The sequence below is a fragment of the Heterocephalus glaber genome, unplaced genomic scaffold (genome assembly GCF_053883595.1).
Source record: "Heterocephalus glaber isolate CG9 unplaced genomic scaffold, H.glaber_assembly_v1.0 deba00001579, whole genome shotgun sequence".
In the NCBI taxonomy this organism is placed as follows: domain Eukaryota; kingdom Metazoa; phylum Chordata; class Mammalia; order Rodentia; family Bathyergidae; genus Heterocephalus; species Heterocephalus glaber.
Window position 1 is genome coordinate 8665743 of NW_028258360.1, and position 23775 is coordinate 8689517.

The window sequence follows — 23775 nt, forward strand, 5'->3', positions numbered from 1 at the left end:
CAATCAACAAGGAACAGGGTTGGTTATGGTGCTGCAGAGTTATGCTAAAGACATGTGACATTGTTTACTTTGAACAACGATGAAATGTAGGGAAAAGAGAAATGATGGAAATCTTTCTGTTCTGGCTGCACAGAAGCAATCTTAAATCAGGAATCGACATGATTTTTTTCAAGTCTAGGAACGTGCACGGAACTAGGACAAATTGTGTGAGATATTGAGGTAGTGTCCTTGTGACAGTGTTCCCATAACTGGGACAAAATACCTGGCACTCGCAACTTCAAGGAGGAAAGGCTCATTTGGGCTTACAGTTTTCGAGGGTTTAGTTCAGGGTAGGCTGGCTTCAAAGTAGAAACATCATGGCAGAAGATCATGGCCCAGGAAAATTGCTCAACTAATGATATCCGGGAAACAGAGAGAAGGGAGGAGCCAGGGACAAAAGCACACCCTTCCACACTCCGTGTGACCCACTCCTTCCCATGAGACTTCACCTCCAAACAGCACATTCAACTTTGAACTCCTCAATAGATGAATCCACTTATGAGCACGTTATCCTCCATGATCCAGTCACCTTCCCAAAGCCCCACCTCTGAATGCCTGAGACCTTTGGGGGGCATTTCAGATACAGACCATAATAGTCCTCATCCTTTAGACCACAAAGGTAAATACAAAACTCAAGTAACAGAAAACATCACAGACTTCCCTTGGAGCTGAGGACCCACTGAAGGATCTGAGTTGAGAATTTGCACTACTAATGACAAGTCAAGATGTCACTGGTTGCTCAAGTCCGTACACTCAGGTGCGTTTGCTCGCAACTCCCAAACAAACCAAGGGAGGCCGTGTTTGGCAAAGGAAAGAAGCTTTATTCAAAGCTAGTTCAGAGGAGAACAGGGGCTTCGTGTTCCCATGAATCAGTGACTCATTGTGTCCACGTGTGCAAGGGTCTTTATAGTGAGGAAGAGAAAGGAGAGCGAATACAAGGGGACAGTGGATAACGCCACTCTTGCCTCATCCCTCTCCTGTTTCCTGTGGAAATAGGAAGTCAACCCTGGCCTCCTCAGGCCAGCATCACCTGCATATTCTGTCCATTCCTTGGGGCTGAGGAGAGGAGAGGCCCGTGGTTATTCTCTAGGCCTGAGGAGGTCTGGAGAAGCAGCTGTCTCTAAAGGAAACATTCTAATTTCAAAGTTTCATGTCGCCCTGTTGCCTACAAGGAGGTTAGAAGGCAACGAAGCAACACTGAGTTGAGAAAGCCATTTCATGGAAAGGAAGTGCAATTGGGGGAAATCGGAAAGAACTGGTAAGATTACAATAAGGGAGAGGGACTGTTCGGGCAGGAGAGTTCACTAGAGCTGTGTTATGAAATGCAAGCAATCTGCGACCACAGGGGCTTTCACGGTCCATTTTGATCAGGGCAAGAGGTTCAAAGACTGGATATTTGAAGACCTATTTTAGGCCTAGATCATAAACTTGAATTCAAGAGTTACTTTTCAGCAGCACTGGTTTCTTGCTGTTCTCTTTGACTATATGCAGCCCTTTGTAAAAACATGTACTTCTCCAAAACATTACTTGTGCTGCATGGGCACTGTGTGTATCAGAAATAGGGGGTGGAGCCCGGCGCATAGAGTGGAATGGTCAGCATCATGCAAAACCAGAGTCCAGGCCCCGCGCCGTCCGCCTCTGCGGGCCTGTGAGGTTTCCCATGAAACCTCAGCCGTGGCCGCTGGCTGAATACACGTGAGCTGGGGAAGCAGAGCGTCAGCTTCCGAAATGCAGCCTGCTGGAGGCATGGTGAGAGGACCCTGCACCGTGGAAGAGAGAAGGGAGCTGGCCACAAATAAGGGAGGGCCGTGTTCCCCGGGACCAGGGGTCCAGGGCTAGAAATTGGCAACAGCTCACCTAGGACCTGAGATAGAGCTCTTAAAGCGTCTCCTGTCCCGGAGTCCTCTTGTCTCTAAATAATACCAATGGGAAGAGCATCAGGTGAAATAGAGAGAGGGGATGGGAAACAGGACATGGCTGGCACCCTGAGAAAGATTTCTGGACCAGCTGAGAGTCTGCGATGACATCGAGAATGATAACAATAGCCAGTCTAAGAAGCAGATGGTCGTCAGTCACTCAGGAGACTGGAAACTCTTGAGCTTCAATGGAAAACAATGAAATAGAAACGTCTGTTGTACTCCCATTATTATTTCCGTAGTTATTTAGAAAGCATCAAGCAGCCGTGAGCAGAGCGTCCCCCAGTGGCAGCAGTGGGCTCTGCCCGGGCAAGAGCAGGTTTCCCAGAAAGGCAGCTGGAGAGGTCCTGGGGGTGACCCACAGGAAACAGGTTCCAGAGGTCGGCCAACCTCTAGTGCCACTTGGCCAGAGGAGGATATGTCACCCCGAAGGGGCCTAGAGAAGGGGCGCTCAGCCTGTGAGGATCGTTCACCCATGCCCCGAGGTCTCTCCTGCCGCATCTGATGAAATCCTCCACTGTCTACAGAACCGGTGGAGTTTAAAAGCATTTGGTCAAAGTTACATTCAACCCATGCTCGACTTGGAGAAAAGTGAAATTGTATTAGGATAAGTTTTCGAAATAGCAAATTTGTCCTGCAAGAAAATAAACCTGGGTGATGCCTCCCTGCTTGTTTTATGTCTGTATCACCATCATTTAATGATTTTAAATGTTCATTCTAAATCCCAGAATAATGAAAAACACAAAATGTGTAAGTATAATGCACTAGACAATTGTGTACCCATTATCCATCTACCTTTAAAAATAAATTTAAAATGGGAAGGGGGAACTAGGGAGGGGGAGGGGGATAGGAAAGAAGGGAAAAGAAAGCAAAGAAAAGAAGGAAAAATAGAAACAAAGCTTTGTAAACAAGAGGAAGAGGGGTCGAAGGGAGGGGAGGGGAATGGGAAAAAAAGAAGAATCAAGATACACCAGGTACAAGCACAAATTCCCTATGATGAATGTGCTCATTATGTGTATCTAAAATGTACTGTAAAATTATTTAATTTAAGAAACAATGCATAAACAAATAAAATACCTGTTCCCCCATACACTCCTGAGGAGATGCGGCTTGGAAAATGTGGTGAGAAAACATGGCCTTGTTTAACTGCAACATTTACTTTCTAGGTCGTAGATGCATAGAGCTATGCTTGCATTCTAGGGTGTCGCAGAGAGCAGGGATTGTACTGTGGGAATAGAGGGCAGAGCTTACTTCCGTGCCAGGTGATAATCCCCATCCTGAAGGCTGCATCCCTACTTACAACCCCTTTCTGTCTGCCACACATGTAAAGTAGCTGCATAGCCCACTATTCTCTAAGTTACCAGGAGAACATATTATTTACACCCTGTTTAAAAGCATCCTTAACCATGCCGTCTTCAAAAAATTTCCATGCCAAAAGGTTCAGTCCTTAGCTAATTTATTCCAAATGACTAATAGTATACTTTTTACTGACACAAAATCAGTTGTATTTACCTTCTAATCCCTATTACAGGCTTTTATTATTGCTGTCTTTTGTGCTGTTACAAAGACTCTTAAGATAGGTCCTAGGAGTTCCTTTTTGGCTTGTACGTGAGGGGTTTACAGAGGATGTAATATACACATCAGGTTTAGAAGACGGGCATGAGATTCTTCTACTCAGTGAAAACAGCAATGCTGGGTCTGCAGACGGGGCCTGCCCAGTAGAAAACTCTTCGTGGTGAAATTGGGCTCCACCAGGAGCTGGCTGTGTCAGCCTGGGCCAGTCGCTGACGTGTCCTGCCACCCAGTTCCTCAGCTGTGAACAGGGAAATGCTCCTTACACCAGGTCATGGGTTTCCAGGAGGGCTGGACCCGTGTGTGTTGTGAAAAGCACCTAAAGCATCGTTGTCATTATTGTTAGACTATTCTTGGTTAAATTTGCCAGTGATTTGCATGTAGTATGTGATCTTATTTTAGGAACTAGCATTTCCACAGTCATCAGACAGCATTTCATCTTTTTTTTCTTATACATTTACCAGTTTTTTCAGTTTCTTTTCTTGGCCCAATTTTCTGGTGTATTTCCATCTTATCGATTCCCGGGGTCTATTACGAACTGCTGAGAATTGACGATTATATGTGCCACTTATTCCCTTCTCAGTTTGCTTATCCTACTTTTATTGCTATGCGCTTGACCAGGAGCCCTTAAATTTACTATAGTGAGATTTCCCCCTTGTCCTCCTTAGGATTTATGTCTGTGATCCCGGTTTGCTTCCTTCCAGTTCATGAGAGTAAGATTGCATACATATGTAAGTGATCTAAACTCTGCTTTCACATTGGAACTTCAGTTCACACCTAAGTCATTGTACACAGGGTGTGAGGAGGAATGGCCATCTCTTCCTTTACACAGACGACCCGGCTCCACGGCAGCAGCACCTCCCCACTGAGGAGTGACGCGGCCCTCACCCCCAAGTCTTCCCCCGTGGGGGTGGAAGCTGAGCCGTGTGTTCTGTCGGGGCTGGGCTGGCGGCCTCTGCAGCACACACCGTAATGCTGAGCACACTGCACGGCAGGACGGTGCTCACGGCGTCCAAGGGCCGAGGGGCCTATTTTCACAGACACTCACACGTGCAACATGACCAGTGCTTCAGGACCAGCTGTCTCCCTACCTACACACTCAGCTGCCCAGGCCTGGCCACCTCACTGTGACCACAGGGTTTGGCTCAACCTGCTGGTGTTGCCAGGTGGGTGGTAGTGGGCAACCTGTGCTCTTCAGTGTCTGACAACTGCCACCCCACTGTGAGACTCTTTGGGTGTTTCTTGCAGCTGTAGATCATTTATTTGACTTTTAAAAACTTTTCCTGAATAAATAATTGTAAATTTATGTAAAATTTGCAATGCTTTTTCCTTCATCACTATAATTTGCTGCAAGATCCGCGTTGTCTCCACTGTGCCCAGGTGCAGATGTGGCGTCCGTCCCCAGGCTCTGGAATCCCCTTCCATCAGGAGGCTGCCATGCTCTCTCAGGTTCCCAACCTTGATGTCTTGAAGATACAGAGCAGTTATTTTATAAAATAAAAATTAAGTTTGCCTGGTGTTTCTTCATGACCCAAAGGCTTCCTATATTTAGTTTTTAATTCTAATCTAAGGGTATTCATTAGAAACTGAGGACTAAAACTGCTAGCAGTGAGTCACTATGGCAATCAGAAATCATCCTTTCAGTGGAATGCAGTTAATTACATTTCTGTTTTTCCAAGAAATCTGTCAATTCCTGTGTGATTCACCCTCAGTGGCCTTCTGATGCTCAAGTTTAAAATACTTGCTGATTTGCTATTGACATTAAATGCTGCTAGAGAAATCACTTGACATGAGTAACCAAGCTTTTAGCTTCCTCAGGGATCTCTATTAGAGTGGATCCTTCCAAATTGCTCTGCTTTTCTTTCCCATCTCACACACAATTTTGTTCACCATGTTAGGTTTGTTTGTTTGTTTGTTTGTTTTGGTACCAGGGATTGAACTCAGGTCCTTGTGCTTGCAAGGCAGGTGGCAGAACCACTGAGCTAAATCCCCGGCCCTAAATTGCTCTTCTTCACAGCAGAATAGTCTAAAGCCTGTGGACCAAGAAATGAGGACAAAAGCCACCGTTTGTCCCCATGCCCGAGTGGGAGAACTGCCCAGCGCTGCGTGGACCCCCTGAGATGCGCGATCAGAGCGCTTTGCTTTTGTCCTGTGGGTGCGGGATGTTTCCACAGCCCTGTGCTTCTCCCTGTCCAGGTGTCGCAGCTGTACCTGAGCCACACGGGGGCCCCCAGCCCCTCACTGCCGCCCCACGTGTTCTCCTGTGCAGAGCGCGTGGTGCACCAGCTGCTCCAGGACCAGAAGCCACAGCGCTTTGTGCTCAGGTCAGTCCCTGCTCATGGCGCCGCACAGAGTGGCCCCGGTGTGGCGGGTGCCCGCCCTCCTCCCCACTGCTGGCCCTCAGCACACTGACTTGTGACTGCGCAGGAGCCTCATTGCCACCCCAAGGAGCCCCAAGAGGGGCAGAGACCCCACCAACGAGCTTACAGTGAAGCTCGGTTCAGATTGGAGATTTACCAGTTAGAGCCACAGCACTTCTGCTTTCCAACCTAAGAACCCTGGAGAAAGAGAGGCTCCCCAGACTGGCAGGCCTGAGCCCCTCATTGTGCAGACGGAGGCAACTGGGGTTCTCTGCAAAAGAGTATTTTCCTATCAGACTCCTGCGAGTGGCTTTTACCTGAAATGTAATCGTGATTTTAACTTTATTGATTCACATGGGAGCAAAATCTCTTCCAAAATGGCAGAGGGTTAACATGAGAAGAGGTTCCAGCCTCATAAGGAGAGGAGTGAAGAAATATTTAAGTACTAAAATAAGATCTGCATCAGGGAATTGTCTTCTGTGTTAGGCCAAACATCTCCCAGAGAGAGAGGTCTACAGATCCTCGTGTTTTCGCCTCATTTTTAGTGGTGGTGGCTGGAGACAGAGCATGGACAGAAAGTGGCTCATAGCTCAAGTTCGTGGGACATGAAGACAGAGCCTGGATGGAAACAGACTGATTCACATCAGCACTTATTTCTGTTCCCTTGTACATTCCTTGCATGTGAACCCTGAGGCCAAGCGAGGTGAGGGGTCCGAGGTCCGAGGCCACTCTCTGCCTCCTTTCAAAACTGCACTTTCGTGTGGCTTTGACCCCATCCATGTCCCAGCTAAACCAAAGGCTCTCTTCGTTTCTGCCAGTATGTTAGTCATGCGTGATTCCCTGACACCGTTTGTGGGGCTTCTCTCGTGTCCCAGAAGTTCCCTTACAAAGGGCAATTTAAGATTTGAGGAACAAAAGTGTTGGATGTCCCAAAAACAGATGTTCCAGCACCAAAAAAAATGTTTAACTTTCTTTTCAGATTTTACTTTTAACATCTTATTTTGTAGATAATTTTAGGTGCTGATGGTTAAAATGTTAAGGTCAGCACAGATGAGGAGGGAAAATGCATTCATTAGCAAGTTGAGACTTAAATAATTATTTCATTCCAGGAAAATTCATGCCCTCTAATCAGCTTCATTAGAATAAATGTTCCAATACAAGAACCTAAGAAAGTACCAGTAAAAGAACTTCAAAAAATAAGATTATTTGCTACCAGCTAAAGACTGAAAATGAATTTTCCATCTGAAAGCACAAATAATTGTATTGTGTATCACATCACATTGGTAATTATTGCACAGGAATATTAGGATAATTTGACATTGCCTGTGCAGGAACAGAGCTCAAGTGTTGTTTGTCAAAACTGGATAAACTAAGGAAGTGTGCCAGGGAGGTGTCTGAGTGTCATCACTGGACATTGAGAGGTGAGTTTGTGATGGGCTCCCAGATTACGGAGGTGCAAACCAGAGAACCCCAAGCCTGGGAAGGTCCACATAGGGTCTGCCCTGAGCAGCGAGGAGGTATGAGGAGTTTCTCTCTCCAAAAGAAGGGGTGCTAGGAAGACGGGGTAACTTTGCCGAGGAACATGAGAGTCCTTCCCGGAAGGCTCTGGGGGACATCACGCATTCCTCGAGCCGATGCCAGGGGGCTCTGGGGTGGCCACACCCGCTGTCCACTCTCAGCTGGTCCCCGGGGATGCCCAGCTGTCATTTGTGCCTTGGGGTGCTGAGGACAGGTCACCCCCTGAGCTCTAGGACCCTGAACACCAGAAGCCACCTCACTCTGGCCTGCTGTCCCATCTCACGCACCTGTGCCCAGGACGCGGCATGTGCTTCCTAACATTGATGAATGCCTTGATGACAGTGAGACTGAATCATGGACTCCCTAAATGTCGCTGAGCTCCCCCTTGCCAACTCCATGTTGGAAGCTGAGAATCGCCTCGGCTTCCTTCATCTCCTTCACTGCCTTCTCCAGAGCAGTGAGCTCACCTCTTCCTTCTTTCCTCCAGTGGGGAGAGAGGATCAGGGAAGTCGGAGGCCTGCAAGCAGATCATGAGACACCTGAGCCGCCGCGCTGTCTCCGGTGGGGCCCTGCTGAACTCCAGGCTCAGACACGTGAGTCGCTCGGCAGGTTGGCAGGTGTGTGCGTGTGTGCATGCGTGCATGTTAGGCCAAGAAAAGTGTCACTTACAAATAGAAGGGGGCATCATGGGTAAAGGTGTTCAAAAACTGTGGGGAAAACACACAAGACCAAGCCCTGGTGCAATTTATTTAAAAATACCTCGAGCATACTCTTTTTGACCTTTGCTCCGGTACCCTGGACCCGGAACTGCATTGGTTGGCAGTCAGGGTCATGGCTCTAGAACGTGCCGCTTTGCCACTCTGGCGAGACCAGCCCCAAGGCCGTCAGGGGGGGATTCTTCAGAGCCTATCTTAAAGTTTCAAAACGTCTGGTGGCTCTGACAGCCACAAAAGGGGAGGCAGTGACAGGCTGCGGGGACCTGGCCCAAGCCAGTTCTGAGAGGTCAGGAGCACCTGCCGCCTCCTACTCAGAGACACTGCGGGCCTGGGGCCTTCTCCTCTGGTGCAGCGGGGCCAGAAGAGAGGAAGCGGCAGCTCGGGCGGCCTCCTCCTCAAAGGCCCCGCCAAGCTGTGTTCCGGCTTCCTGGGCTGGACCGGGCCGGAGAAGAAGTAGGGTGGGCGGGCAGGTCCTGCTTTGCACTGGGGACCCTCGGGGAGGACACGGGAGGTGCCCGGCCCTGGGCCATCCCGGAAGTGACCCAGGCTCCTCTGCCACTCTGGTGGCCTGGCTGCAGCCTGACCTGCCGGCTTAGTGTCTCCCCAAAGCAGCTCTCCAGGCCCAGGTTGGGTGCAGGGCTGTGAACAGACCCGCTGCTCCCCGCGTGGCCCTCGATGCAGTGACACGGGGACCGTGGCTCCCAGCCTGGCCCTCTGCCCCTCGCGGGGTGTGCAGGCCTGGCTCGGCCTGGAACAGCTGATTCTGGTCATGTCCATGCCAGGGACCTGGGGGCCCCCTCACCCCACTCAGGCGCGGTGTTCCTCACATGCTGCTCGGGCCCCTGGTGGACATCAGGTCCTCTTTTGTCAGACCTGGTGGGCAAGGACGGGGCCCCGAGGAAGGGAGGGACAGACAAGGGATGCCTGTGTCTGCTCAGGGCATGGCACAGAGGTGGGCACACTCAGGGCACACTCGGTGGTCACACTCAGGGCACGGCACAGAGGTGGGCACACTCAGGGCACACTTGGGCCATGGAAAGTCAGCCCTGCACGCAGCCCAGGCGACGCCCTGCGGAGACCAGAGATGCATCGTGAGCCGCGGCTCTGCACCTAGGTAACCGCTTCCCTCCTGCACCCGCACCATCTGCAATCTGCAGGCGCAAGCACAGTCCCCAGGGTCAGCACAGGCAAGCGACAGTGCCCCTGTAACCAGCGCTCCCTGTCCTCCTCCCCACGCTGGACCCAGTGGGGACCTGCGCTGTGCTCTCTCAGTCTCGGTCCTCTCGCCCCGCTGTGCCTAGGACGTGCTACACCTGCCACCGTGATGCTGCCTAGCCTGCTGCGTGAGTGACCATAAGACTGAAAGGTTTCAGGACAGTTCGGCGCACCTAGGGTTCTTCCGACTACCTAAATGGCCTTCGTTAACGAAGCCTGCGATTAGCAAGTCAGTTTAATGCGGATTACCACTGATCAGTTCCTGTGTGTGCTGTGTGAGTCCCAGAGCCCTGCGTTCTCTTGCATGGACCCTACTCACCTGCTTTTATCAAGAGAGGGAACTTTCTTCCATTCTTCCGTTTTTCATAACTACTCTCTGTATTTTGGTTCAAGCATAGCAAAGAAATACTTGTTAAAAATTACAGTCTCTCAGGGCAAAGGCTATTAAATGTGAGTGTCAGGAATCTGTTCAGTTGTGCTCAGAAATCACGTTCAGTTCCTCCTGGAAAAGACTGATCTGCCTGCTTGGGATGTCAGTCAAGGAAATGATGTACGTGCGTGCTTCATCCTTTCCTTCCACAAATGAACAAACACAACAACTAAGCCACAGTGCGTTGCAAACATTGCAGCGGTGAGTCCCCAACTTCCCAGTGAGGGGGTGCAGTGGCCAGTTCCTGTGTCCCCCACCCCGAGCACAGGCTGCAGAGAGACACCTGCTGTCGTGCACCTGCAGGCCAGCATGAGTGGAGTCAGTCAGACAAGCCAGCTGAAGTATCTCGTGACCCGATGTGTAAACAAAGCAAAATAAGAGTTACTAGGACACAGGGAGATGGATCTTTAGCAAATGGAAAGGGGATCAAGAGAGGAGAGAGGAGAGAGGGCAGGGAGGGCAGGGGAAAGGGACACAAAAAGAATTAGGCTGTGTGATGTCCATGCACCAGCTCCCCACAAGGAATGTAAGCCTCCTGACTGCACAGACAGACCGATAGCAACTTCAAAAGGAGAGACACCTGCGTTTGATCCAGAGCTTCCTTACTTAAAAGTGTGTGGGTAGCGTGGATAAAACAGCTGCTGTTGCTTTAGGTCATTCCCAAAACAGCCAGGCCCATCCGAAAGGGCACAACTTAAAAGTCTAGACACTGGTGCCATGAGTATAATGTGCTTTTGTTTGTTTTCTGGTCACCCGCCCTGTCCACAGGCTCGGAGAGGCAGAGCTGACTCCCCGATGTAATCAGACTCTGATACAATCATGTTAGCCTGGGAATATTCTAGGAGTTTATCATATCGGATGCTGCATTCACAAATTGAGGAACTTCTGTTTCATCAATGGATTAGTATTTGTTTGTTAGTTCACGTCAGTTGTGCATGATACCAGCTTTCATGGTGACATTACTGGTGCATGCGTGTAGTGCTCTTTGGTCATTTCCACCCTCCTTACCTCTTCCTCTCCTGATTCCTTTCCTCCTTTTGAACATTCTCCCTTCACTTCCATGTTGTCTCTTTTTCTCCTTACACTTTGGATTCTACTTACAAATTCTTAAACATTACATCTCTCTAATGGATTCCTATGCTTCTACTGGAGTCTGGAGATTTTTCTCAGAATAAAGAACGATTATGAAATCAGTTCTGCAGCATCACGTGCAGTATCATACATATGCATAAATGACTGCAATTTGTGACCATATATTAGGCTCCTACTCTCAGGAACATTGCAGCATTCTATAGCACAGCTCAAAATAATGTAACATCATCGGGAGTCAGTGTGGAAAGAACAGTATCACCTGTCGTCTTTGTTCATATGTGTTAATGTTCTGACTGCCAATACATAAGGTTAGAGCATGAATTAAACATGGTTAGAAAATAAAGCAGGTTCACTAATGGAAATAACAGAATCTGTTGACTTAATTGAAACAACAAGGAGGAAACTGTAACTGTGAATTACAAACTAAAGCAATCACTTATTAAAATGATCATTTAAGACAGCAAGCTGTACATTCTGAGAATGCATTCTGCCTGACTTCCTGTAAATTGGCTTTGCATTTTCGTTTGTGAATGTGTTCTAAGTTGCCTTCCTTCGGACATGAAGATATAACTTCTCCCAAACAGCAATCTGGGAGTCAAAACTATGATAGCAGTACAATTTCAAGTAAAATTATTCATTTGTTTTATTCATTTTACATGAGACATGAGATATTATAAATTATCTCTAATCTCATGACAAAGTACTGTTCAGGTTTGAACATGGCTTAAACTCGCTGTCACTGTTTCGTTTTGTTTTTCAGTTTCCTTTTACACTGCCATCACATGACTCTCATTCAGTGTCTAAGAAGTTCATGAAAATTACTCAGCCACAGTTGTGCAGAGCATCTGCCTGTGTCTGCAGGAATTGACTGTGGGTGTTGCACAGATATAGGAACGTAGATGGCGATGAAAGAGTGGGAGCCCAGAAGCATTTAGGAGATGGACGGTGCACCTGCAGGAAAGAAAGGCTGATTGAGGGAGGGCCAGAGACAGTGCCCGCAGCAGCCAGGCTTGTGTAGTTCCAGCTCCAGCTAATTTGAAAGCAGTGGTCATCAGGCTCCCAGGAAGGAGGGTTGGGGCAGCTATTCCAGTTATGAACCTGACCCCCGGGCAGTGGTCCAGCCAGGCCTGGCTCATGGGGCTGGGACGCCTTCCTCGGGGAGGTGGGTTCATCTCCACTTGTGCCCGGAGGGAGGTGGACCCACCAAGGCCTGTGGCAGGTCCTGTGCAGCCTCGGGACAGCTGAGGCCATGCTGGGCCGGCCTTGCCCTGCCCCTGAGTTTCCATCCCAAGGCTTGGGAGCAGGAACTGCCCATGGTGTTAGAATTGCTAGAACAGCGAAGCCAAGTTTTGGGAAGAAGCTGACTTGGACTTCCAGCCGATTCTGGCCCGATGGGTTTCAACTGCAAAAAGTAGCATTCAATTCCATTCACAGCATGAAACTAGCATTTATTGAGCAGTAGCTTTCACAGACCAGAATGTTTTGATCAACTTGATAGACAGGGAATTAGCTTTTACAAAGGAGCCACAGGTCTTCACTTTTAGAAAACAGAACACCCGGGTGTGGTGGGGCGTGCCTGTAATCCCACCACTTGGGAGGCTGAGGCAGGAGGATTGCCACAGGTTTGAGGCCAGCAGCCTGAACTACACCGTGAATTCAAGGCCAGCCTGAACTACATATAGAGACCCTGCCTCAAAAACAAGTAAACAAAAAACGTAACAGATCACTACAACTGTGATGGCATGTAACTATTGAGACGTATGCCATGCAGTATGAATGGAAAAAATCATGCCAATAAAATTTGAATCATTTAATTTTGAGGATGTATATATCTACTTCTCTTCACTTATATTTTTATTTAAATTTTATTGCTATGCGACATTCTCATCATTTTGATTCGGAGTCAAGGCCAGCAGTTGAATGCTGCCAGTTTCGTGTTTCCTAGTGTTTCTCCTAATACCTTTACTTAGTGCCACCTGTTGGCCTGGTGCTGGCCTCCTGCCTGTTGGCTGGTAGTGAAGTGAAACCATTCTGGCCATTGCAGAGCTTAGGGTGTTAATCTCTAATTCTGGAAGAGTGGGGTGCCATGAAAGAAAGCCACAAGGATGCTGCATTTTGCTTTGTGTTAGTGTCACACTCGAATGTCCTTGTCGTTACTGCAGCGGGAGCAGCTGCAGGCCACCTAGATGGCTCTGTGATTCTACACAGAAGCCCAGAATTCAGCGTTGGGAAGCTGAGTCTCGGGAAGGTCATTTAATCCACTTGCTGGTTTGTGAAAGGGAGACCCTGGTGTGAGGATTGAAAGAAATCTCTCTCTCACACACACACACACACACACGCGTGCACGCTCGTGTGCTCGCCTGTGCATACATCTAAATGTTCCCAGGCACGCAGCGCTCACAGAGACGTCCTGTTTGTCATTATTAACCAACGTGAAATGAGGTGTTGTTGCCCATCAGATGTTCACTCTGCCAGATGCAGAGCTGAGCGCCCTGCGTTAGAATAAAGCGAGACCCAGACATGGTGTGGAGTTTGAGGAACCCACGTTGGACGTCCTAGGATTGCTCTTGGGCTTGGCTGGGGCAGGGAGAAGGCGACCGCTCCCCCAAAGCCCGTGCAGTGGCTCTCCCTGTGCTCCCGCCTGGGCAGGGCCATTAACTACCTCCGAGCTCTTCTCAGAGGGTGGTGAAGACCTCCCTTTCCTGCTGGGCACATTACCAGGGCAACTCGGAGTCAAAAGGTGCTTCCAGATTCACCCTACATCAAGACTTTTAAACAACATTTGACACCATACACTGTATAGTGTCATATAATTGCAGTAGGAATTCCATTGTGTATTTGACTTTTGTAAAAGGAGCGCAAATAAGTCTAAAAAGTACTGACTCAGGTTTTCTTGCGAAAACATTTCTGTCATCACTGCTATCAATTTACAGTTGATCACCTTTAAAATCACTACAGGCCTGCCCAAATCATAGGGTTCATAAAGACTTGATGTGTGCTTATGTCCAGAAACACAAACTTCTTAGACAGTTTACCTGCTTCATACTTCTCAGAACCTTTAGCGATTCTGACTTCTGATTAGCATCAATGTTGTTGTATAACCTTTTATAATATAGAATACTTCCAGGAGAAATAAATTGCTTAGGATAGCAGATGTCAAAAAATTAAGAAGTACAGTCAAAGCACACTTTAAAAATATGTAATAAATTTCTCAAAAATTACAGGGAATAGTACAACCCAGGGTCTTCAAAAGGTGAGATGGTGCTCCCTCTTGTGGCTGACATAGAAACTTCAGTTAACCTGTAACCCTGCAAAGAGGAACCACTATGGACCCTTCTAGATTTTCAAACTCTTTGGAGAATTCTTTGGTTACCATCACTATCAATAAATTGGCATAGAAGAAATGGCTTCTATTTCATGACCAATGTCCAAAAGGAATTTCAGAAATGAGGGTTGATCTGAAGACCTTTATTCTTAGCCTTTCGAAGCCGTAAGCTTTGCCACCTAAGAATGCAGGCTCAGGGCAGCAAGGACATCTCACACGGCAGCCTGGCCCAAGCCTGTGCTTCCTGCCTCTGGGGAGAGAATGTATCATGTGTGTACGTGTGTGCATGCATGTGGGTGTGTGCATGCATGTGTGTGTGTAGATTTCCTTCACTTAGGTGGAGTGAAGATGTAGTGCAGAACCTGCACGTCACTTTATTAAAAGTGGCTACACTTGGAGACGCTGTATACAGTACTAAGAGTTTACATTTGGACAGAGCTATGTTAAGAATCCCACATGGTATTAAAAGTTAGTCAGTCATGGTGGTGCATGCTTGTACTGTAATCTGGCTCTCTGGTAGGCTGAGATAGGAAGATTACAGGTTAGAGACCAGTCTGGGCAACTTGGCAACTTTTTGAGACCCTGTGTCAAAATAAAGTTTTTAAAAGGCAGGGGGTAACGATGGGGGGGGGGGGAGAGAGAGAGAGAGAGAGAGAGAGGGAGAGAGAGAATATGAATATACACTCGTAGATAATGGAGAATTCTACATCTTTGTTACTACTCCCATTTTGTTTAAAATGGGTGGTTTAGTAGGAATTCTCTCTTCTGCTGCAGGTCATGTGCATCTTAGAAGCCTTTGGACACGCCAGGACACCACTCAATGACCTATCCAGTTGCTTCATAAAGTATTTGGAAGTACAGTTTAGTGAGAGGAAGAAGCGAGCGACTGGAGGTAAGTGTGCAACTGGAGAGCAGAGGCCTCCTGTGCCACCGGAGGATGTGGACGGGGCCCCTGGGGACCAGTCCCACCTGGGAGCACACCCTGGGGGGGGGGGGGGCGGGAGAGGCCAACAGCAAACCTTCGGGGGCGGAGGAAGCCTGTTATTCCTGGGAATGTGGTTATGAACTTGTTGAGATATCTTGGAAAGGTTCTATCATCCTGTAAGGAGGATCAAGACTCAGGCACATGGAGGGCTGTGAGTGTCACACAGGGCACGTGAGTGTGTGTGGGACTGAGGTTATGAATTCCAAATGTAACACGGATTGAAGAATATTCTCAAATGCAAAGTGAATCTTTTCTGGATGATCACTGTACAAACTATGTGACATCAAACCCAATCCAACCCAAAAATAGCTGGAGGGAATTTAACTCATTGAACATGAAAGCAAATTCAAATACTCAAATAAATCATAACCTTATTTAATTATTTCACCCAACACACAGTGAAATCTATTTTAAACAAAACTGAATCTGTATTTTTAAAATGACTGAATTGGAACAAATCAAAACATTAAAATAATCACCAATGAAATGTAAACAGAGCCTATTTCTTCTTTGATTTAAATATTTAATGTTTATTTTGTGAACATTCTTCATTTAAAATTCAGCTAATTTAGAACACACCCAGGATTTTACATCTTTCCAATCATGCAAATTAATAATATAAATACAATGATACATGGAATGCCTACGCTACATGGAGGAATCATCTACTTTAAAATCTTTTATAAGAGCTATCATGAACATTTGCTGATTATAAATGACTTTTGAAAGCATTCAGTTGCATTTAGCTTTTTCACTACCTTCCTTTGTGGAAAGTTAGTTTTGACTGTAATTTAGTGTTAGCTTTTCATCATTGACCAAATATCTCATAAAAACACCAAAAGGAGGGAAGGATTATTTTGGCTCAATGTTTCAGAGGGTTCAGTCCATGGTGGTTGGCCAGCTCCAACCAGAGACATCATGGTGGAAGGGCTTGGGAGAGGAGAGCTACGTACCTCACAGCAACCAGAACCAGAGAGTGAGTGGAGAGCTGGAGGGAGAACAGGGGTCCAGGGACAGAATATGCCCTTCCAGGGCATGTCCCCGTGACCTATTTCCTCCAACCAGGCACCACCTCCTGACACATTCAGCTATGAAGCCACCCACGGATTCATCTATTGGTGAAGTTCAGAGCACAGGATCTAGTCATCCTCCAGAATCCCCACCTGTGAACACATGAGCCTCTTGCAGGATATTTTTGATCCAAATCATAAAATCTAGAAACAAAGAAAGCTTTATTTTGAAGCAAGTGTAGGTAGAAATCTAATTTCTGCTTAAATGAAACTTGATGAGTAATATGCAAAGGAGGAAGGAGAAACAGTTGTTGTAGGTGTGAAATTTAAGTGCTGCAGTGGGACAGTTACTGTCACCATTCGCCTGAGGCTGAGTCCTGAAGGCCACTGTCTGGGCAGACCGCAAGAGGGGACATCTTGAGCCCCGGCCTGGACACCCAGCATGCGCACTTCTACCCAGGACAGGCCCGGACCTGCTTTCAGAAAGGGGCACGGCTTGCTCCTGGGCGGGACTCGAGTGACAGGCTGGGGGCCCTGGGCTCGGGCAGGAATCCACGGCCCGGAAGGCTGGGTCCTGGCCTCTCACTCTGGGGCCACGTGGCTGTAGCTGTGACCCACGAGCGTCAGCAGTGGCTTCCCAGGCCAACCCCGACTGAGCCAAGTCTGTGCCAGTCCTGAGTCCGAGCGCCTGGCTGGGTCGGCACCGCGGGGACTGCATCTCCCGCAGCCGGCTCTGTACCAAGCGGAGGTGTCCCAGGGCCTCTGAGGTTATTGCCTCTCATGCCTGCAGCTCTGCTTTCTTACCGTGTCCATGTCATCAGGAGCGCTCACTCGGGAAGTAACTGTGGACACATAAGGAAAGGGAGGAGCGGGCAGCCGCAGCAGACCCCGGTCCCAACCACGGTCACCACAGACAGCACCAGCTGGCAGCTGGCAGGCTGCTCGCCACGTGGCGGTGCTCACGCTAATGTACAGCCAGGAACCTGGCGTAGTTCGAGGCCCGAGAGGCCTGTGAGTCCTGAGCGGGGAGCCCAACTCAGGAGGCCGCAAGCACGCTGTGGGACTGTGGGACGGGACGGCGTTGGCGTTGATTCTTCTCCTTGGGAGACTGGGCCCGGGCAGCGGGACGCGCTCCGCACGCCGCTTTCTCCTCGCTCCCTTCTACTTCCCGCCCCTTCGCTGCTGCTCACATCCGTTTGAAGGTTTCATAGTTTCCGGCTGTGTTCCTTTAAAAACCTCACCGAAAATGCTTGGGTGATTACCCTTACGGGTTTTTAAAGTTGAGAGCAGTATCACTGCCGGGGGGGAAGACGCTGGTGCTACTTGAGACTCACTAATAGAACTACACTCTGTGACGAGCTTGGGCCTTAACACCTGGCTCCTGAAATGGCCGCCTAGGAGCCCAATTCCTGCTTCCTTTATTTAAGTGGAAAAATAAAAATGATGCATCCAGAGGACGCCTTCCAGGAGAGCGAGAGGGAGGCGGCAGGGCACCTTCTCGGGAAATGTGTGCCCTGGAGAAGGAGAGGGTCAGGAGCTGCGATGAGTCACCCTGCCTGTCACGTGCCGTGGAAGGGCCTGGGGCCAGGTGGGTTGTGTGCGCTGCAAACATCCAGGAGATGCTCCCTGCATCACTGGAACTCGGGTGCTGTGGCAACCGAAGGAAGGAGCCACGCCCAGAGTGGGCCTGACAGGACCCAGGACCAGATTCCTAAAGGTTCCCCCTTGCCCCCGGGGCACCCACGCCTGGACCCAGCGGTGGGACTTGCCCACATGGGCCTGTCCCAGAAGCCGTGGAGGCTTTGGCATCCTGGAGCTGCCACAAGCTGCATAGACTCACAGGAAAGGGCCGGGTCTTGTGTGTCTGCAGCAGCAGGGGTCCAGGGCTGGTTTGAGTTGGCTTCTTAAGTCCCCTTCAAGACTTCCTTTTCTGACATCTCACTGATCTGAATGCTGCTGATCCTCAGCCATTGCACTTGCTGTGTGAGATGAGCTGAGATGAATAATCACTGTTCGGCTTTTGAATGCAGAGGAAAGGCACCAGAGTCGCTCCATAAGTGAGTTGGGGTCAGGCTAGCCCTGCACGCTGCTGGAAGGGAACTTGTGCATGGCCAGTCCTGTGGACAAAGTCGTCCCTGTCCCCAAACGTGGAAGCCCGGGGACCTCGCAGCCTGCCTGGCCCCTTGGATGCTTTCTGCTGGAAGACAGTCAACAGTGGAAGTTCGTGTCACACATGTGTGGATTTAAAACATATTCTCCTGAACAGTGTATAATTTCTGGGTGAATATTATTAACATTAAACAGAAAATGTTTTCAGCCAAAAATGTAAGAAGAAAAAGGAACATTTTAAAGACCTCAATCTGCAGCCACTGCCTGGTTGCACATCATGAGGCCGTGTGCACACACCCAGCCTGGCAGTGTGACGCCTGGTGCGGCGGCAGTACCTGTGTCCCCTCCCTACACATCTCCTGAAGTCCCCAGACTGTGCGACACAGAGTGAGCTCTATCGCTAACCCTGGGTGTATGGGTTTGGTTACTAGGAGTGTGTACACACTGGTTCCTCGTTTCTAGGCCATGTTCACACAAATGCACTAACAAAAGAGAAAGTCATTGTTTGGAGGAGGAAGAAAGCAATGGCTGGGAACTCTCAGTACTTTCTGCTTAACCTACAGAAATCTAAAGCTTTTCAAGAAAATGAAATCCCTGCATTTCAAAAGCATATAAATGCACTTATTGATAAAGGCGATGTGACTTTCATTGTGTGTAGGTCTTGTAATTCACAATAGGTGCCCCGTGTCTCAGAGTAAAAATATTTGTTATGTATTTGAAAAATAAAGTCTATTGATTTTTTTAAAGTCTGAGTTGGATACCACTGCATTGTTCTCTCTTCCGTGTAAATGCGTGGGAGGGAAGCCACAATGCCGTCTAACAGTTGCTTTTCTTTACCAGCCAGAATTTACACCTATATGCTAGAGAAGTCCAGGCTCGTATCGCAGCCTCCTGGCCAGAGCAATTTTCTGATTTTCTACTTGTTGATGGATGGGCTCTCTGCTGAAGAAAGGTATGGACTTCGCCTCCACAATTTATGTACACACCGGTGAGTGACTTTCCTGCCTTCAAATCATGGTTGCAATTTTGTAATCTTATTGTCTTTGTATTTTTCAGAGGACACATAGTGGCTAAAGAGAATGGTTGTGCCCTTTAGGTTAGAATTGTCCCTGTCACAGGTGGTCACGGCTTATTGAATGTGATGCCCAGGTGCAGTTTGAAGTGTGCATATGAATTCATGCTTCTGTCTTCCTGGTCATCAGATCAGAACACAAACACACTGAGGCGTACATACATGTTTCTATTCATTTTGGGTATTTTAGATGTAACATTGGTTATGCATTCCTAATCTCTGGTCATCTTTTGGAATAATGGAATAATTTGAATCCATTATTTTTCATTAGTAACAGAGGAGGTTCTGTAATGGAAAGAAGAACAATACCCATAGCCTGAGGGGCTGATTTTCTTTACTGGAGGCAAAGTGATTGGTGTTAAAATTAGAGATGTTGGTCACACACTGATGGATGTAAGAGGCACAGAGACTTAGCCGAGCCTTGTCTGCTCAAGTTTTGCCTGCTGCTCGCCAGAGCCTCCTGCGAGCAATGCTCTGGGTGCAAAAGGCAGCCAGAGAGAATCGGATCCTGATCCCAAATCATGCCTGTGTTCCAAGGCAGGGATGGGGAGCTGGGCTCTGACAGAGATGCGATGTCCTTCTGGTAGCCATCTTACCTGATCTGTAGTTTACAGGGTGGAGGTGTTAGGCAGGAAGTAGAGGTGCTGGGCAGGAAGTGGAGGTGCTGGGCAGGAAGTGGAGGTGCTGGGCAGGAAGTGGAGGTGCTGGGCTGGAAGTGGAGGTGCTGGGCAGGAAGTGGAAGTGTGGAGCAGGAAGTGGAGGTGCTGAGCAGGAAGTGGAGGTGCTGGGCAGGAAGTGGAGGTGCGGGGCAGGAAGTGCAGAGGGTTTTTCTAGTGTGATGGGGCCACATTGAGGCTGAACTTCCAGTACTGTCCAGAGAAGTAACACTTAATGTGTTTCCTACCATGTCAGGGAGGTATGACTGATTCTGAGCATAATGTCAGGGAAAAGAGTAAATTGGCCACAGACTAGTTTACCATTATATCACTGTCATCAGATTTTGGTAAAAAATACACCTGAGGGTATAGTAATAGTTTGCCATATTGGGAAAAATGTAGCCAAGAAGGTAAAAAGCCCTTATGAGAGCTTATTTAAAGAGAAAGACCACTTGGGGCTTACTGTCTGCAATCACAACAGAAACTTAGGAGAAACAGAAAGCAGTAATATTGAGGTCTGCAGGCAGAGCTATGGATGGATGATGAAGTTTGGATGCAGATGCAGGCAGAAATGGTGGAATCAGACACCCCAAGCTCTCAGGACATCAGAAATATTATCTATCAAGCCCTTGAGAAAACCAAAGCTAGAGCCATGAAAAAGTCTGTGCTGACAGTGAAGCTAATGAAATCCATTACCTGAAATTATTATTATTATTATTATTTTTTTTGCAGTAGTGGGGGTGGAACTCCAGGCCTTCACACCAAGCTACATCCTCATTCTTATTTTATTTTTGATTTCTGAGACAGTCTCACTAAATTGCCCAGGCTGGGTTCAAACTTGTGGTCCTCCTGCCTCAGCCTCCAGACTGTGGGGATCACATGCCTGAACATCTCTTCCTAACATGTCACTTGGAGGAACAACATGATACAGGTGACAACGGGCTGTGTGTTAAGGGGTGGCCTGCAGGAAGAAGAGTGGCGTGGGTCTCCCTGCCCCAGTTCTTCCTCCAGGCCTGAACTCAAAGCCCACAGCAGGCAGGCAGCTTAGAGAACACATCTGTGTCGTGTGTGTGTGTGTGTGTGTGTGTGTGTGTGTGAGAGAGAGAGAGAGAGACACACACGTGTGCCTGGCTTGGGGACTTGAGCCACTAGGACCAAGGCAGTGATCTAGGCCACCATGCAGAGGAGCGGTGTCATTTCCTGGCTGTGGCTGGAGGCGTGTTGGGCTGAAGGGGCGTGGGAACAGGCGGGTTTGGTCGGAAGGACCTCTGCCTGCTCTCCAGAGCGCACTGGGCCTGCTGGCGTCTGCTGCCCAGAAAGCCGATCCAGTGCTGGCTCTGTGAGTCCCCAAAGCAGACCTTCTCTGCAGTCAGGAATAATTCAGTGGCCTTGGACAAAGCAGGCCGTTTTTTGAGATAGACTCTGAATACACAATGCATGCCACGCTTTCCCGTGAAAACAGACACCCTGCTCCACAGTCACAGAGAGGCCCATTGGAACTTTGTCCTGGGACCTTCCCACTTTTTCACAGTAAAAAACCAGCTTTAGACATCACACTTGTGTGAGGGAGGTCTTCTCACGTCTCTAATGCTGGTGAGGTCAGAGAAGTTTTATTTTGCTTTGATATTTGAGTTTGGGTGGGGGTGTCATCTTTGTTTAGGAATTACGACTATGAAATATCATAATTTTGACAATTGTTGCCTTGTTTACAATCAGCAGTATTAGATCTGGATCTGTAGGTTTTCTAACCTTTCACAAATTGATGCTCCTTCGAAGTCTGCTCCTTAAAATCGGGGCTCCTAATGTAAGGGTGTCGCTGTTGGTGAAATGTCTAATCCACGTGAGTGAAACAGTAAGAGTGTTTACGTACTAGTAGCAGAGATGATATATACATCATCACCTCGAATTACTGATTTTCCTTAAAAATACGCTGACCTTTTGTGTCACAGGGAACACAGCAGACTGTGCTCCGCCTGAAGAACTCCCGCCCTCCCTGGACCCCCCTGCAGTCCTCAAGGAGTTGTTGATGATGTACACAGAGTCCTAAGGTAGCCGTAGAAAACACTTGCAAACGCTTCCTCCAGACATGGCCCGGCTCTACTTTATTCCTAACAAAGCAAAATGCACCTCGCAGGTTACTGTGAGCTGAGGCCTAATGAAACACGAGTCATGTCACTTTTGTGTGCGTGAGCCAGAGGAAGAAGCAGGGCTGTAGCTCATGCTCTCCTACTCAGTGCCACTGATGTGCTGTCTAATGCTGACCTGGTATCCAGGACTAGAAGTTTTCACGGTCCCAAGTGAGAATGTGGGGAGCTTTATGTCAGCATTAAAACACACCTAGGAAGACTGTTTGTAACATGGGGACACACTGGAGAGAACACTACAGACACAGGCATGGACCCCGGAGGCTCAACTGCATGAAAACAGTGCTGACACTTTGCGCAACACTCCTTCAACCGATGGCTAACAGACAATGAGGCCTGAAAGTCTGGGATTTTTATATTTTGAGCTGTGGCAGTAAGGTTGCGTGTACCTAGAATCACCACCAGAAGGCGTGCTCTCCACAATGTCAGGAAATAATAAAACACAAATAGTAAAACAGGCAACAAACAAAAAAGGGAAAGGAAAAAAAATCACAAAAACAAATGCTCATCACTTACAATTTTCTTTTTCTTTAGTTTTTACTCTGCTTCATTTTTTCCCTAGCTTTTGCTTTTCAAGTGGCATTTTAGCTTTTTAAAGAGCGCACTGACATTTAGGGAACTGATGACCTTTATGTCCCTCGAAATCGAGAGGTCAAGAAGGTTAGAAGTCATTTTTCATTGTTTAGCTTCATCTCACTTGAAACAACTTTTCGAGTTCAGTCCCAGAGCTCCAGGGTCTTCACTCTGAGGAAAGGTGGGGTGGGGCTGCAGGGGGGAGGCGGTGAGCAGCCCTGTGACTCAGAGCGTGCCCCGGGCCTCACCCCTGCCACCTGGAGGCTGCGCTGACTCAGTCTCTGAAGTTGGGTCCCTGAGCTCACACTTGTCACGGGAGAAGCATAGCAATTAACTCCCCGGGAAAGGTTTATTTTCTTCCCTCTTTTGCTAAGGGATTATTATGAACATCGAATTTAACCTGAGGATCTGTCATACAATTTTTTAAAACGTAAAGGCAAGTGTGGAGGTTACTTGAAGGTGACTCTTCCTAATCTTGGGATACAATGCATTGTTCACTTAGTCACACATTTTAGGCAAGAAAAGCCTCATGGTCCTCCTGAGACCAGGGCGAGGCCCACGTCGTTGAGCAATTTCTCACGGGCTCTCTTCCTAGTCATCAGTGGCCCAGGCCAAGCTCCTCCTCAAAGTAGGTACTGTCACCCTGGAGCCCAGAACTGGAGCTGGGCCCTGCTGACTCTAGACCCCAAAGCTGTGTCTCTGCCCCATCCTTGCTTTTACCAGTGACATTCTAAGGACAGTGAAACTGAGAGCACAAAGTCAAAATCTGCCCCTGTGTGGCTTTATTTAAATTAAAAGTGGCTAGCAAAACTAACTATAGCATCCTAGGGCTTGGCATCTTTACTACTATAGAAAACAATTTTGGGTTATTATCTAGTTGTGTAATAAAATGCTTTAAACCAGTGGGGTGCGGTGGCTTATACCTATAATCCCAGGACTCTGGGAGGCTGAGGCAGGAGGATGGCAAGCTCAGTCCCAGCCTGGCCAACTTGCAGATTTAGAGAGATCCTGCCTCAAAGTAAAAACAGGGTGGGAGCTTAGTT

At 48.2% G+C, this 23775-nt stretch overlaps 1 protein-coding gene across 10 annotated transcripts in view; it reads left to right on the forward strand.

Moving 5' to 3' along the window:
- Myo16 (myosin XVI) overlaps positions 1-23775 on the forward strand; it is a 531552-nt gene that overhangs the window by 282220 nt on the left and 225557 nt on the right. For 8 of the 10 annotated variants that reach the window (XM_087193116.1, XM_087193117.1, XM_087193118.1 and 5 more), the window contains 4 exons: positions 5724-5851; positions 7893-8022; positions 14958-15075; positions 19128-19275. In XM_087193116.1, coding sequence (XP_087049242.1) covers positions 5724-5851; positions 7893-8022; positions 14958-15075; positions 19128-19275 — 524 coding nt within the window. The remainder of the gene's footprint in view (positions 1-5723; positions 5852-7892; positions 8023-14957; positions 15076-19127; positions 19276-23775) is intronic. The other 2 variants (XM_087193113.1, XM_087193112.1) reach the window with 2 other exon arrangements.